General features: G+C 34.9%; 1 protein-coding gene and 1 long non-coding RNA gene across 4 annotated transcripts in view; both read right to left on the reverse strand.

Moving 5' to 3' along the window:
* The window catches only part of LOC105272692 (procollagen-lysine,2-oxoglutarate 5-dioxygenase 3), a gene marked incomplete at its 3' end in the record, with an annotated part of 83,223 nt that extends 72,402 nt beyond the window's left edge, over nt 1–10,821 (reverse strand). Inside the window, 1 exon segment of the mRNA XM_011314906.1 lies at nt 10,493–10,821. Within this exon segment, the coding sequence (XP_011313208.1) occupies nt 10,493–10,574 (82 nt within the window).
* Nucleotides 10,822–13,850: 3,029 nt separating this feature from the next.
* On the reverse strand, nt 13,851–16,525 carry LOC105272693 (uncharacterized). 3 transcript variants are annotated; one of them, XR_892814.1, is made up of 5 exons: nt 16,302–16,525; nt 16,095–16,213; nt 15,348–15,544; nt 14,638–14,866; nt 13,851–14,554 (listed from the first exon to the last, which is right to left on the reverse strand). It is a non-coding gene; the product is annotated as an uncharacterized lncRNA (long non-coding RNA). The 3 variants fall into 3 exon arrangements; XR_892813.1 differs by having other exon boundaries at nt 15,348–15,514; nt 16,095–16,525; XR_892812.1 differs by having other exon boundaries at nt 16,095–16,525.
* Between the last annotated feature and the right edge of the window lie 6 nt (nt 16,526–16,531).

The following is a 16,531-nucleotide window of genomic DNA, read 5'->3' on the forward strand; positions in this document are numbered from 1 at the left end:
GTGGGTTCGATTCCCAGTCGGGGAAATGCCAGGGGTTTTTTAGAGATAGAATTCGCTCTAACTTGCACAGGTTTTCATCGTACGAGCGGTAGTCTCGAAAGGGACGACTGTACCTGGCCAAGGTTTTTTCCCATGAGGTTTTCCCTTCGGCCCTCGGCGTAATTGCGGTACAGGGGGAACGGGGGGTGGGAAATGTAAAAGCCCGAAAGGGTATACATGTGTGGACAAGTTTAGTTTTTTTATAACGCTGGGAAATAGAGGCGTTCGTTTTACTTATTATTTAAAAAATAGTAAAGTAGAAAATGAAGACGGTAAGATCTCATGATCTTAAACCGAAGGGAAACTAAATGATCGAGTATAAAAGTAAGGTTACGTGCAAACGCGCCTCCGCCCTGAACGGAGCGCTGCCGCACAACTGGACACATCACCCACGGAAAATCGACCCGCTAGTCAAAGTTTCTATCAGAGTATAATTATCATCACTCAAATCAGGCTGTGATCTTACATATTTTCTTGCTCTTAAAGGGCCTACTGCTTTTTCCGCATGTGAGAGATGCCCAGTTCCTGGTGAGGCGATCAATAAGCGACCGCTTTACCCAGACCTGGATGTTCCCGAAAGAACAAAAGTATCATTTGTGGCTCGGATTGATCGGCAGTAGCATACAAATGATAATTTAACACCAGTGCTAAGAATTCTTGGATTTGATCCTATCAAGGATGTACTACAGGAAGCTATGCACCTACTGTATCTCAATGTAATGAAAAATTGGTTAACGAACTCGTGGATACGAAGAGTAAATATAGACTAACTATACAAAAAGTCCAAGTACTAAAAAGATTGATAAAAGATCTTTCACCCTTCATCCCATCGGAATTTCAAAGAATGGATTTCAATGTTGACCATTCTTCTCGATGGAAAGTCACACGATTATCATTCATGGTGTACGGTAGGCCTATGGTACTGAAATACGTTCTGTCAGAAGATCTGTTTCATCAATTCTTACTTCTACATGCTGGCTGTTAAATTCTGTGCAGCTCTGAATTAGCAGTACCTCATTGTGAAAATGCCACAATCTGCCTACGTAGATTCTTCATTTGATGCCAACCTATTATGAAGCACACTGCCAAGTATTAACTTTACATGGAAGAGAATTTCATAGGGAAATTCAAATCACTCATTACTGGTCGCTCAAAATCTCTTGCACAGATAGTGAATTGTATAATTGCTCAAACCCAAAGAGATACCGGGAAAGTGCGAAGGAAAGAAATTCTTCGTGATTGCATCTTCAAGAAAAGTGCAGTAATCACCCTAAATGGAGTACGAATGGCAGGAGGGAAATCAGTGATTTATAAAGACATGAAAATCATTGACCAACGTCCAAATAATGTTGTGCAAGTGAAAAATGGTGATGATTTTTCCATCAACCAAATATTTATAGAGGAGGCGATTGGTGATGGTGTAGCAAGTGCAGAGGACGTTGTGATCCACGGTTATTATAATTCAAGAAGAAACGACATTTTCCAAACATCTTGTCCTTCGTATGAGCTGAGAATCGTGGAGATTGGCACATTTAAACATTCTTTACTGTCGATACAATTAAATGAAGGAAAAACAAAGGTATATATATTCGCAATTGTAAAGCATCTTATGCTTTAACTCTGCTCCATGATCAATGGATTTAGTCTGTTATGATCAATACCTTCTCATTCTTATTACTGCGAAATCCTTTTTGCAGTACATGATTGAATAAATATAATATACTTTCTACTTTTGTTCCGAGTCATGAGTTGGTAAAGGCGAGTCGATGTTGAAGAAAACGATCAAATACAAGTTCGACGATCGTACTAACACCCCAAACCAAATACGTCGATTCCTGATCATGGAAAACACCCTCACAGTCGCAACCAGCACCGCTGATCGCAATATGTTGACACCAAGGCAACTGTCGGAGGGAAAATACCAATTGGCCATCAGAGCACTCCTCAGTCCGGTCACTCTGAAACACCTCGACGATATCATTAGAGAATGCCCGCAACTGAAAGACTGGACACTCATCCCCACCAAATAAAAGCAGCTCCCAAAATAAGATGAAATGCACAGTCACATCGATCGCCTTAGACTATACTTTTCTACTTTTTATCGTTCTTCATTTTTTTCTAAATAGCTATATATTAAAATGGACAATTCGTGAGAAGACCGTTAGTCTAAGTCAGGCATGGGCAATCTCCAGGTAGCTCGGAGCAGAGCCATAAACTCGAATTAGAAATCCAATAAAGTTTACAACCATTTCAATAATAAGGGTCTTAGTACTAGCATAGTGGGGGCAGTAGTGGGGGCTTCACAGGTACTAAGGTGGGGAGTATCCCATGAAGCATCTGGCAAGAATTTATCCTCCGGAAGGGTAAAACTTGTCGCGCATCTGATTATTTTTTAATGCACACATGAAAAAAAATTGAAATTTTTCTGATCGACTTATTTCGCTGCTTTTCCTTTACTTGAGTCTCATTTCTCCTCTTTTCCTTTTCTTAAGCGTCACCCCCACTTCGGTTGATCTCAGCGGAGGAGAAGGGCCTTTACGATCTGGGTCATAAAGGCCCATCACCAGATACAATGGGCTTTCGTCTACCCTTTGTTACGCACTAATAGAGGTCGGAAGCACGACTTGCTCTCAGAGCAGAGTTTGCCCAGCCCTGGTCTAAGTAATGTATTATTATTTTTTATGTTCGCCAAAAGGGAATGTTCGTTTTTAAAAGGGAAAATGTTGAAAACCCTGTCTATTTTATCGATTTTGTTTGTCAACAATTTTTGCACAGAAAATAAATATCTTTTTTGTCGTCCTGCAAACACATTAATCGTAATCCTATTCATTTCAAGCGAATAATTGAAACAATGGAGTGAGAGAGAGAGGGGGGGGGGGGGAACTTATCAAACTTTTACTTTGCTATCAATGATTTCACTTAAAATTTCTCTAGAACCAGTCAAACAGGCAGGAATATTGCAGGAAATTGTTCACCGACCTGAAGGTCAAAAGGGGGAGTTTGAGACAGGATAGTATTTTCCCTTCATGTCGGCCCAGTTCTGCTTGTTCTCGAGGACTTCGAAAACCGTTTATCCAATTGTTATAGTTTTGGTAGATTTTAATGGCCGAGGGATAACGGTGACACAGAGGGCGCATCCACCGAATTATTGATTTTGGGGCGTTCCTGCGCGTACAGACGGGCAACAAGTGGCAGGCGTGCTATTCTTCACTCAGCAGCGTTTCGTGAACCATCTTTTGTTATTGTGTGTCATATTTGATTGTAATAACTGTGTGTGGAAAGAGTCGATTCCCGAGAACGTTTAAACGAAATAAATTGGCTAATTTATTTTCTTTCTCTCTCTCTCTCTCTGCCTACTTATATTTTGGGTCTACCAACTTCCACTCCCTGAGATCGGAGGAAACGTTTCTTTTCCGATAAAATTAACTGGCGCCCGTTTAATTATTTGTTCATTGGTCATTGTCGACTTTTGAGTCGTGGCAGCCACTGACCCAGGCCGCGTCAGACCTTCCACCCCGTGATGTTGGCGTGTTCGTAGTCGATAATAATTATTTGCTTATATTATCGTTTGGTCACTATTTAAAATAAAAAAGGAGGCCTGTCTCAATTCATATGACTCACCCTCATACGGCATTGAAGTTAATGGGATAATTATTTTGTCTGTTGAGTGAATAGGTTAAAAACATTCGTAGGGATTAGTTTTCCGAAGTGGCGGTGATTTGTCTCGGCGGAAATATAGCGGTAGAAAACCACTTCCGAGCTTTGGGTCACATTCACGGCTTCACATTCACCGCTTCAGATTCACGGCTTCAGATTCAATTAGTGCCCCCAATAATGGTTTAATTTTATTAAAAGAAGTAGCAGCATATGGACCAGTCGCAGTCATTTTTTGTCCAAAAGGGTCTACCTGCATAGTCATAGAGAATTTGCCCCGAGCGAATTGCAAAACACCAATTTCTTTTACATATTCATGGTCCAAAAAGATTATTCTGCGAGAAATTTCTGAACCTTATCTCAATTACCTGATTGTTATCAATTAAAATACGTTTTTTGTCAATTCTATTTTTTGTCCTCATTGTAAAAATCGGTTGAAAAATCTTAAAAAATTCTGAAAGATCAAAAACACTTCAAAATTGTAGAAAATTATTTTGTTCACATTTGGTTCTTGCTAAATTCTATTTTATGTGAGGTGTGGAGATATCCACAGAAATCCTACTTCCATTGGAAGATGCTTGGATTGTGTTTAACTGTTGTTATTGACAATGGTAAAGAACTATCAGTGCAAAGACCATGAGAATGGTTACTTAAACATTTTGACGACTCGGAGGCTCCTCTGGTTTTTAGAGGACGAGAGGAGCTAGATTTGAATGAATATCCTCACGAAAAATCTTAGGACTGCCACCGAAACCAAACTCAATCTTAATCTGATTTTGTACCAGTATATCCAGCCCAGCGACTCATATTTATCGAACAAAAAGTGGTGTTCGGCTATTGCAGGGAACCTGGTGAACTCTTCCCTAAACATCCCTAGATAGCACAGGAATCAGGTTGAAAGGCGAACTGATTAAAGGAGAACGGGAAAGCCTCACATGTTACATTTGTATTACTTAATCTTTTTTTGTTAATTAATTTTGATGTGTATAGATTTTTCTACTAGTCAGAGAACATTTGAGATGAAATGTACTCCTTTTTTTTGTTTTTCCCTCAGCTCGATTCCTATGGAACTGAGGGAAGAAAAGTTTCAATGTTTATTTGAATGTTTGATTTGAAATATTGAAATTGTAAGATTCTCCCAAATTATTCTTTCCGAGCTAATGAATCGCTTCAAAAATATGAAATCTGTAGGAACATATTCGATGTTGAATCGACAATCGAAGCCTCACCATTCTGGGCCTTAATTCTGCACTGTAGAGGTAAAAAGTAGCAAGTCATTGTTCTGATTTTATAAATTTTGTGATTATCGCGATGATAAGTGATTATTCTATCAAAAAATATCATAGACTTTTTTTGTGAGCAATCTTCTCAGCTACGGGAAAAGTTTCATAGGATTGAATTCCATTATGCCTCATCATCGACATAGATGCTGTATTTGACTCGATTATTTAATATCGTATTATTTAATGGCAACGGATGAATTGATGTTATAATGGAATATCTATAATCGCTAAAGAACAGGCGGAGGATCTACATGATAGTTGATTGTTAGGACTGGGCGGGTGATGGTGGCTAGAGTTGACTGTCAATTGCCGATGATAGCCAAAAATCAATCGTCATCGGCGGTTGACAGTTGAGTGTAGCCCCCATCACGTATCCGCCCTGTTACCTCAACTATTAACAAACTCTGAACTTACTGTCAAGTTGTGGAATATTTTAATAGGCGGACCTAATAGGTGGAACATTTTAATTGAGATTGGGTTTAGAAGGAAAAGTGCAGACAAATATAGGCGGATGCCTTAAAAGAAAATGCAGTAAAAAAAACAGAAAAATTAATTCATTTCTTAAAACTCTCATAATTCTGTGAAAAAAGTGTTACTTCTACCTCTGAATTGCATGCTCATTTATTAAGCTTCGCAATTAATATGAGATCTCCGCTAGTAATCTATCCAAAAGCCTTCATTTCACTTTAAATCCCTTAAGAAAATGCGAATTTATAACAATAACAATATAACATAACAATTGATGAAGTGGATGGAATGAGAAACATGATACTCCATGTAAAAGACCTCGTTCAATTCTTCGAAATAGTGTATAATAAAGCCTCATTAGTCAAGTCGGAAGGTCCGTGAATAAATGAGAAGATCGAATTTCAAGGTTTGACATGACATTCAAATTAAAAGTGAAGTTGAATAGTTTCATGAAAATTCAACTGAATATCATTCAATATATCGCAATCTAAGGGATGGATGTTGCCGATGTAGATTTTTTAAGTAAACCATGAAAAAAATTGTTTTTGCCAAAAATTTTCAAGATTCTACGAAAAATATTTGAAATTGGATCGTTCACTTCTGAATTCGAGGCCCATTCAATGAGTTCCATAATCAGTATACGATGTCAGCTGATCATTGAGCCAAAGAACAATTCAGAGAACACTACTAAAAGAACGGGAAATGTTCCATTTGTGGCATCCGAAATTCGACACATAATCACCCATAACAATTGACCAAACGAATGGAATGAGAAACATCGCACGGTTCGCAAAGACCTCGTTGAGCTTTTCAAAATGGTGAATAGTAATAAAGCCCCATCAGTCAAGTCTAAAGGTCCAATAATTGATGAAAAAGCCAAATCTTAGGGTGACATGACGTTCAAAAGAGAACCAATGTCCAATAACTTCATGAAAATTCAACCAAATTGTAGTCAACATATCACATTTTGAGAGAGCAATAATGCCCTTCAGAATGGTATATCAATATACCGAGTGATTTGACGTAAAAACATTGAGAAATGCAGCCAAGATTAGATGTAAATTGTTCTGGAGTAACAAGCTACTGGAGCAGTGAAAGCTGAATTTGGAGGAGTTTCTCATCGGTCGTCATTCCGACATAATTGACCTGGCGCCTGAGCTTTTTTTTTTGTTGTGGGGTTTGTTGGTTTCAAAGGGCAGCCTAACGGAAAGAGGTTTTCCGTGACCCTCCGAAAGTTACATCAGAGCATATGTACAATTACGACAACATAATTTTAGCTCTCCCCATAGAAAGACACTAGTCACAATACAAGATAACAAGATGGGAGCAAGAAATCGGCTAGAGAGTCAGTTCGGCCTTTTTTTCTCCCATTTTTAATAGTTCGGCGACTTACACTGTATCAGTTACACGATCATACGCTATACGGGATACATACGCTTTTAGAGATCTGTCTCATTTATAACAAGGCAAAAGCTTACCTAACTAATTTGGTACGAGGAAAAGCAGAAACTCTAGTTCCACACCAGAAAGCTCTCCAGGAGTGATGCTTATCTGAGGACAGTAACTTTCGTACAATTAGCACAATATCCTCTAAGATCGTCTAATCCATGGCCAAGCTAAACAGAAGATGACTAATAAAAAACGATGTATACGGCCGTACCGCTGAATGAAACCGAAATTTATGCGTTCGGCCTGAGTTGCCTACCCTTTTACCAATTTCTCGAAAATTCAGTTACAAAGTCATCGGTATTTTCGCTTATAATACCACGAGAGGATTGAAATTATCGCAATATTTACCAATAGGTGCGTTGCAAAGCAATGAGTGCGTTAAGTTTTCCAGGTTAAAAAATCACGAGTGCGAAGCATGCACTGATCTCTATATAACTGGATAGACTATCGCGTATTCCCCTGGTGAGGCCGATTTGAAAGTCAATCAGCGCCCCCGAATAGTAGTCCGGGAACTAAAGTTCTATCAAGTGCGCAAATAATTGCTATATTTCTTCGATTCTTCACCTAAAAACTGACAATTTTTGTCTTAACAAACTTCTGCGTAACTCATTATTGCAAGTCGTAAATTATATCTCAAAAAAAAAGTTGAAAATACGCGCGGGACAAAAATGGTTCATTAAAAATCGAAATAAAGAAACACGGAATGTTATATTTATGTAATGGATGAATAGACAAATTTGTAAACACATGAAAAATCATGAGGGTTGAAACCTCACGACTTGACATGCAGCCTATGACAGAAAATTACCTATGTCATAGATGCCCGTAATCGCGCTATTCTAGCAAGCGAAGCGAGAGCCATTGGCATAAAATAGTATACGAAACATGTGCTTATGGATTTTTCGACTCGTGGGATTGTAAAACTTACCTTCCGCTCGTGTTACAACTCTTTCCCGAGCCAAAGAATCTATTACGCACTTGTTGTGTAACATACTATTGTTTGTGTATTGTATATGTCATTCAGTTCTATTACTTGTCGAAATAAAATTTCAAATAGAAGATTCTGCGACTCGGTCGGTGAAAAGTAACCCTCCAAGGTGCAAAAATTACGATACGTAGTCCCATGACTTGTGAAACTTTTCTCTTCTTTTTTTTGGGCAATAATAATTAAGGGAGAGGGTGAATGACTATTTTTTATTCATCGTCTACCTCTCCCTCTCCCACACTATATTTACGGGAATCCGCGAAACTAAAAAAACCTCAAATTTGGTATCGGAGGGGACCGAACTTACGACCATTCGTATGCCGAGGCATTAACCACTTGGCTGTTTCAGTGACTTGAAAGGAACCGGCTAAAGTGAGCTGAAATGGCATGGCACAAGTGCGTGGGAGAATTTTCAGTAGAGTCATGTAATACTATATTATGCAACAAATGCATAAAGCACGTCTTTCGCATACTATTTCATGTCATTGGGCCCGTAATCCGCGATTTTAGCGAGCGAAGTGAGCTTAGAATCACGTGATTACGGGCACCTATGACATAAATTAGGTTCTCTTCAGGATTTTGTGCCGCGCTGTTTACGAAATATTCATGTTTTGTGTTTCGTAAAAAAATTGACTTTGTCACATTAAATCTATGAAGAATTGAGCAATTTTTATGTAATTTTTCGGGGTTCTACTTGTTCGGGAAAAAACAGGTGGCAGTACCGTAAATGTTCCAGAGCAAATAATAAAATTTCCGACTCGTTTCTCAATTTTTCTCAGGATTTCACTTGAAAAGTCCTGAACAATTCTTTCGGCCCACATTTACGTGACTAATGACGTACTTTGTCCAGTAATTTTCTCTCCGTGCATTCTCAGATTTTTAGTAATTCGTAGATGACCTTTCCAATGGTCGTTTTGGCCAAATTTTTTTCCATTGAAAATAGTTCGACTAGGCTCGTTATTTGCTTTCATTTGTTTTTGTCACACATAATTATTCAAAACGTTAACTTGGGAGAATTTTTTAAAAAAACATCAGTTGTCGAATTTTTCAGTCGTTTAGTAGCATTGGATAGATGTGCATGTTTTCTTTATCGTTTATGTAGATTTCAAATAAACTCAACGTTTTAAGTACGTATAAGTAAGTATAACATGAAGGACCCTCGTGTTCATTTTTATTTTAGCGGTTACTTTCGTCTGTGCCGTGGATTCACCAACGGCTTCTGTTAAGGATGACCGGGGCGGATAAAATAGAAGTGAGTTATTTTCCAGCTACTAATCCGCTAATTTTTTTCTATTTCCAACGAAAATCCACACTAATAGATGCTGTACAGCGCAACAACATTCGCAATGGATTTGATGTTTTGCGCAAAAATTATTAATTGAATATACAATATGCGTGCGTGGTTTCATGAAGTTAACTACAACTCTTCCTCTACCTTGATATATTTTCAACAGTTTTAAATTAGTCATAAGTTTTAAATTTTACACACTGTTTTTTAATAGTTTAAAGATTTCGCGGGAAAAATTGACTGTATTCTTTTTAAATTGTTCACCACGTCCGATTATCCTTCAAATCTAGAAAATCCAACCGAATTCGGATATTATATTGTATTTATAGATTTTTGCCGACGCTTATGGCTAACACAAACAAATTTCTTAGTTGACAATAGATCAATGAAAAATTTGAAGGGGGGATTGAGAATAGAGTGGTCATAGTATAATGATATGGTTAGCCGCTGTAATACTAGAAAAAATGTTCTCTATTAAGTAACCGCAGAACACACCGCAAATGTTCGGTGGCAACAAAAATTAGTTTTCTCCGCGTTACAAATTCAAGTGTTGCGCTTTAACACCATTGTCGGCGTCGGCGCCGCTACGCTAGGGTGTTTAATACAATGGTTTCTCCATTATTTATCTTGCCAAGCAAAACGAGAGCAAGGCAGGAAGAACCAAAGAAATAGGCTACGAACAGTTTTCCAGATTATACGGTCCAATAAATGCTATTGATTATAAAAATCATTGAATCATAACTCAGTAAAAAAAAATTATGACAATAATTCTAAAAAATAAAAATAAATAATCAGAATGGAAAAACGTAAAAATCAGTCATTTCATCAATCTATCAATGAACAATTGTTCAAAATCATCATTTCGACGACAGAAATATATATTTTTTAAGTTTTGTACTTGTTTGTTTAAGTTATTTGTTTTGCAGCAAAACAAATGGGGCAATTTTCATGTCAATTTTGGATATCAGATTTTTTCCGATATATTAACTAACATAGTCGACAAGTTGAATGGGACAAAAACGTATAAATTTTATAAAACTATGCACAAAAGAAACAGGAGGATTTTTCATTAAATTAAATCTCGACTGACTAAAATAAAAAATCGCAGATTTGCATTTGATTTTGAACATTTTTTCCGTTGTATTCAAATCGTAAACAAAATTGTTCAGCACTAGGATAGAAAGCGGCCGAAAATATCTGTCAAAATATGAATGCAGCTCGGTAGTAGAATGATTGTTTATTGATTTATTAAAAGTATGAAGAACATGAGTAGAAGATTAGCCACTGGATAATCGCCAAATACTTGAAAACTATATAAAACATTACCGGTGTCTTTTTCTTGCACAGTAACCTCAATGCAACCACAAACAATTATTATGCAGCCATAAAGAACCCACCAGCTGGCCATTCTGCTTAAATTGTTATAAAAAAATCACTGCAAAGTCACTACTCAGAAGCATATGTTAGGAAAACAAAAATGAGACTGAATGAATGAAAAATCACGTAGGCAGGCTTAGTGCGCCTGCAACAGGCAGTGTAGTGTAAAGCACAGCTGCTAGCGGTGAAGCAAACTGGAATCGCGCAGTGAGATCCTTATATTCCGGCCAGTTCGACGAGCATATGCCATCTAGATTTTCAAGGAAGTATCATGCACCATCCGTCACTCACTATGTATATTGTGGCACTGTGCAATTGGAAGAAATGTAATTTGTTAATTAATTTTTCAAACTTTTTTCTTCGTAAATATTTAGGTGGTAATTTGGTGGAATTTAGGAGAACATAATTAGAATTTGGGAGTGATAAGTTTTTGTTTAATGGATTTTACTTTTTTTACAATAATAAAAATAATGATATAATTATGAAATCAATTCGTCCTACCTTAAGCCTACTACGCATGCGCAAGTCACTATATAGTGTACGTAAAAAAAGTACGTTTTTAATTTTTATTAATAAAATCGTTAACTCCTAAATTATGAAACCTTTTTGAAATTTTTGAATTTTCAATCATAACTTCTGCTCATTATTATTGTAAAAAAAGAAAAATCCATTAAACAAAAACTAATCACTCCCAAATTCTAATTATGTTCTCCTAAATTCCATCAAATTACTACCTAATATTTACGAAGAAAAAAGTATGAAAAGTTAATTAAAAAATTACATTTCTTCTAAGTCCACCCGTGTACTTAGCCGAAAACATGCAATAATTGGGAAAATTATCTTATGTATTCGATTGTATATCGCTAGTACATAATTGTACTAGAATTTTTTGTTTGTACTTTCACTCATTAATTATTAATAATTATTCAATTTTTGCCATGATGTTGGTTGGAATAAAATGAAAAATTGCTCAATGGGTTAAATAAATAGTCAATTCCATAGGAAATTGTTAGTACATCAGAAATTACATATTTTCTTCGTTTGTACATCCCTAATTAAGTTATTCAATAACAAATTAATCATTTTCATTCAGCCTTCTTCTCATGCGCGTTTCGTCCCCACTATTCAGCGATTTCTGGCGTTTACATTTGAATCCCAGTCGAGTCGTTTGACTTTTTTTTCTGTCAAGTTAACCTAAAAAAAAAAGGTGCAATTTCCCAATAGTATAAATTCCCACGTCTCTATCCGTAAAAAAAAAGAGAATTTCATTTTTCGCCGAAAAGAAAATGGATTTTTCTGAAAAAATTTTCCAAAACTTTTTTAAATGTCAATTTTGGGGTGCTGTGGGGTGCGTTCAATGGAGATAGATCGGTTGTTGTAAAATTTTTTTTTATTTGAATTGGAAAAATTTTTCTCATAATTTAGATGCCGTATTTTTTGAGACTATTGAAAAATGGAAAAAGTAACAGTATAATTAGAAGGAAAAAGTAATATTCCCAAAAATTTCTTGAAAATTCCTTTAAAAAATTTCCGAAACAAATTTTTGAAAAATTTTTCAAAATATTTCCCAAAAATACAATTGTTTTGTTTCCCGATTTTTTTTTGTTTCAAAAGAACAATTTTCTGAAAAGTTTTCCAGAAATTTTTCGAAAATTTGAAAAAAATATTCCTATTACAATTTTTTTTACCCAGGAAGTTGAAATTTTTTAAAATATATTTTACATTTTTTCCTGCTATTTTAAATTATCATTTTTTAAATAGTCCCACCAGTGCCAAACAGCTGCAGAGTGGGAATGAAATGGCGATGAGGGGAGCTCCGAGAAGTTATCAACTTATTATTCTAATTAATTATTCCGCACATGCCTAATCGTTTGAAGGTCCTTTGCAGGTCTATGATAGATAAGAATTATTGTTTGATCGATCATCGTTTTTTTTCAATGAATTTTTCAAAAAAATGAAATATTTCTACGGAAGTTATCATCTTTTTTTGTTAAATTTAACCCTAGAATGTTTAATGACCGATCAAACGATCAAGAATCGTTTGCAGGTCAATGATAGATGAAAATTAACGTTTGATCGATAATAATCGATTGTTAATGATTTTTTTTTAATAATTAAATTTTTTACCGGAATTTAGCCTCCAACTTTTTGTAATTAAGTAAATTAATTATTTGGACCAAGTGAATCGCTTGCAGGTGGTTTGTAGGTTAATGATAGATGAAAATTAGCGTTTGATCGATAATAATTTATTTTTAGTGATTTTTTTTACATAATTGGAATTTTCACCGGAAGTTAGGCCTCAATTTTTTGAAATTCGATAAATTAATTATTCGGATTCTCGGAATCGTTTGTAGGTGGTTTGCAGGTCAATGATAGCTAAAAATTAGAGTTTGATCGATAATAATTGATTTTTAATGATTTTTTTAAAATAATTAAAATTTTAACTGGAAGTGAGCCCCCAACTTCTTGTAATTTCAATGATAGGCACTCAAGTGCCTAATCAAATGATGCGGAATCGTTTGTAGGTGAATAATAGATAATCTCTACTCCACCCCAATCGATTGATTCCACATTAGTTGATGAAAATCGTTTTGGAGTAATTGGGTCACATCGCGATGGAGGGGGAGGAACCGCCGTAGTGAATCTATCGCAACAGCTGACACAGTGCCACTTCGATGGATGTTTTCATAAATAAAAAGTTCCACAAAATGAACAATATCTTAAACTACTTAATAATCAGTAATGAAGGGTTTATTTCAGAATGGGTTAATCAGGCCTCTTTAACTGCAAGTTCATTTATCGGAATTGATGAAGCTCGCAAAAAAAATAATTTGGTTAGAACGATGACCGAAAATCAAGTCGAGGAGCCAAATACTTCATTCCTGAAGTCGTTATTTATGCTACCCAACTTTGTTCATAACGTTTCGTAAAGGTCTGCATAGACCTAGATGAGCTCATAAGCCCATATGAACGCTTAAAAGATTTAGTAAACTCTTTTAGATCTGCACACATTCTTATGAACTTTTACAAGTCGTTCTGAAGACTTATAAATCCTTATACGATTTCATTTCAAGTATTAAAAATACTTGTGTCAAGTATTCTCTGAGCTTGTGCTAAGTTATTTTTGGTACCTGTGACAATCTCACACTATTAAATATTTTTTTATATTTAGTAGGTAACGATCCGATTGTCTCCAAAAGAAAAATAGTTTTTAATTCAATTTTTAACAATGGATATTGAACAATGAAATAATTGCAACGATGTTAGTCTGAAAACTGAAGGTTAAAATAATTGCTAATCTTGTTAGTTCAATCAATAATTGATGTAATAATGAATAATTTGCTCATTTTGGTTCACAGTAAGACACATATTTTTCTACTTACAAGTTTATTATAAATTTAGTTACAACAAGTTTATTATAAATATTTTGCCGATGGTTGTTAAGGAGGCAGTCTTTAGACCAGAACGAAGAAATTAATGAAATTCAGTTTTCGATGAAACTTTTCATTCAGAATCAGCTTAACTAGGTGAATTACATACAATATGTTGCAAACTAAAATAAATTCAATCCGTTTTGGTAAAAATAATGAAAAATTAAAGGTACGACATGAAGACAACTAATATATTAAATTGTATTAGTAATTCAGCAATATTTAATATCATTTTAGTTCCTTTGAGTTGACAAAAAATGATAACAACAAATTGCAAGTAAAGTGAATTAAATTGTAAAATTATAAAAAACAACTTGTAATATTAGACTTTAAAATCAGTTTTTTTTATACAATTACTTCACTAGCTTTGGCACTTTTTGTAGCAATGCTTTTAACAAAGCATTGCTTTTAACAAAGCATTGCATTCTTTAAAATGTAAACTAAACCAACGAGATCAACCCGTTCGGATTGTGATGAATATACGATAGCTTTACGTTGATTATCATAAAGTCTCCACTGGTCTTTCACAAGACCAAAAGTAATGTAACGATCTTCATAAATAGTAATAACTCCAGCCAGCCTGTAGAAGATAATAAAACCATGTAATAACCTGAAGTAGTGAACTATCGATAGAAATGAGTAATTTAATAAGGCAATACTTACTGATAATCATCATCCATTGAGATAACATTAGGTACATTCTTTAGTAAGCATTTAATGGGTCTTTTTATTTGAATATACAAATGAAAGTTCGGTGTTATTGTTACGTCGCACTTGATGGTACATGGCGCTGGAGTACCTGCCATGAAAACGCTGGCCCTGGTCATGTATTTATGCCGTCTAAACAAGGTTCAACGTAACAAATCTCTCAGAACATAGAACAGTCTCCATTCTGTACAAAAAGAAATATTTACGTAAATACAATGAAGTTTAGAGCTGAAGGACCTAGCGCGAATACCACTCGCGAGGAGTGACAAAGCAGGTTAAATAAACAAATAAAATCAGCTTGATGGAAAAGTTTCATTGACATCAATTCATTCATGTTCAAACAACTGGATTCTTGTTATTTCACGTTATTGTTACAGATCTATACAGTTATTGTCATTAATATTACTGGTATTATTAGTATTATGATCGTTACTGTTATTTTACACCATAATCGAGTATTCAAACAGAATGAATCAGTAATAGCAATAATAATGATAATAGGATGAATAACGATAGTAATAATAATAAAAACTGTGATATGCTATTATTAGTATAATTATTATTCTACTATTGTTGTCAATAACAATCACAATTGAGAAAATAAACGCGTGACGTTGCTTTTTTATCTACAGAGAAAGAGATAAATTAGCCACTTTGGAACTAACCGGATGATAGTAAACTGTCCGTAATTCCCGTAGTCCTTGAAATCTTTGGATTGGGATAGTTCTTTGGTGGTAATGTTGAAAATTTGGGAAATTTTTCTGCTTAATGAATAACCGATAGGAGATGGAATCGTAGAATTTGCAAAAAATCGCCAGCATCACGGGAGGACCTGCGCAGTTTCCGATTATTGCATTAGCCACTTGAACAAAATAAAATATTGAAGTAAAATTTCTTATTCGGTCGTTTAAAATTTTGCTGATAACCTTTTTCTATGACGAAAAAGGCAGTAGATGGTAGTGCTATTTAAAAATTTTCTGAAAGGCTCACAACTTTCCAATTTTAATACTTGCGATAGCTTTGATAATTTTCCTAATTTGTAATTGATCAAAATTCTCAAAATTTTTAACATCTATAATATATCCCTGAATACTCCAAAATGTTTCAAAAATTTCATTTCTGTCACATGCCTTGATGAAAAGCATATTTGTTAATTAAAATGTGGGACACCTTTGAAAATAATTCATATGAAAAAATTCAGGAAGTTTTGTAATAAAAATCGAACGAATCTTTAAAGAATGAGGAGAAATTAGCATGAAATTATTATGGAATTATGTCAATTTGAAGGAAATTAGAGCGCAATTATCAAGAATAATGATGAAATGTTAGATGGAACAAATTGAAATTACAGAATGAAAAGTCATGTTTATGGAATATTGTGTTAATTTCAGCATAAAGCCATAGTCATTTACCTGTTTTTTTCCGGACAACTTTTCTATGGACATAACGAAAACTTTTCACCAATATTTCGCTTGAAGCTCTTGCCATTTTGTCTCAGTATTGTCACCGCAAATCAGCTAAATATAACAACCTTGAAGAAAAAAATATCATCAATTAACATATATTTATTAGCAAGAAAATTAATATTGCTTAGATAATTGATAGCAGAATATTTTAACCATAGTCGAAATAACAGCATAATATTATTATGATAAGAACTATACTCAATGTTAATTAGCTCATTTCCATCATACAAATGTCAAGTAAAAGCTGTGAACCTTCTTTACACTTTTTTTGCAAAAACCCTTCACATTTTCGCAATATTTTCAAAAAATCATGTTAGAAGCAGTAAAAATTCCAGATATCACTATAAACTAAGTATAAACTAATAAGTTAATAGAGAAATCAT

The sequence above is a fragment of the Fopius arisanus genome, unplaced genomic scaffold (assembly GCF_000806365.1).
Source record: "Fopius arisanus strain USDA-PBARC FA_bdor unplaced genomic scaffold, ASM80636v1 scaffold00239, whole genome shotgun sequence".
NCBI lineage: Eukaryota > Metazoa > Arthropoda > Insecta > Hymenoptera > Braconidae > Fopius > Fopius arisanus.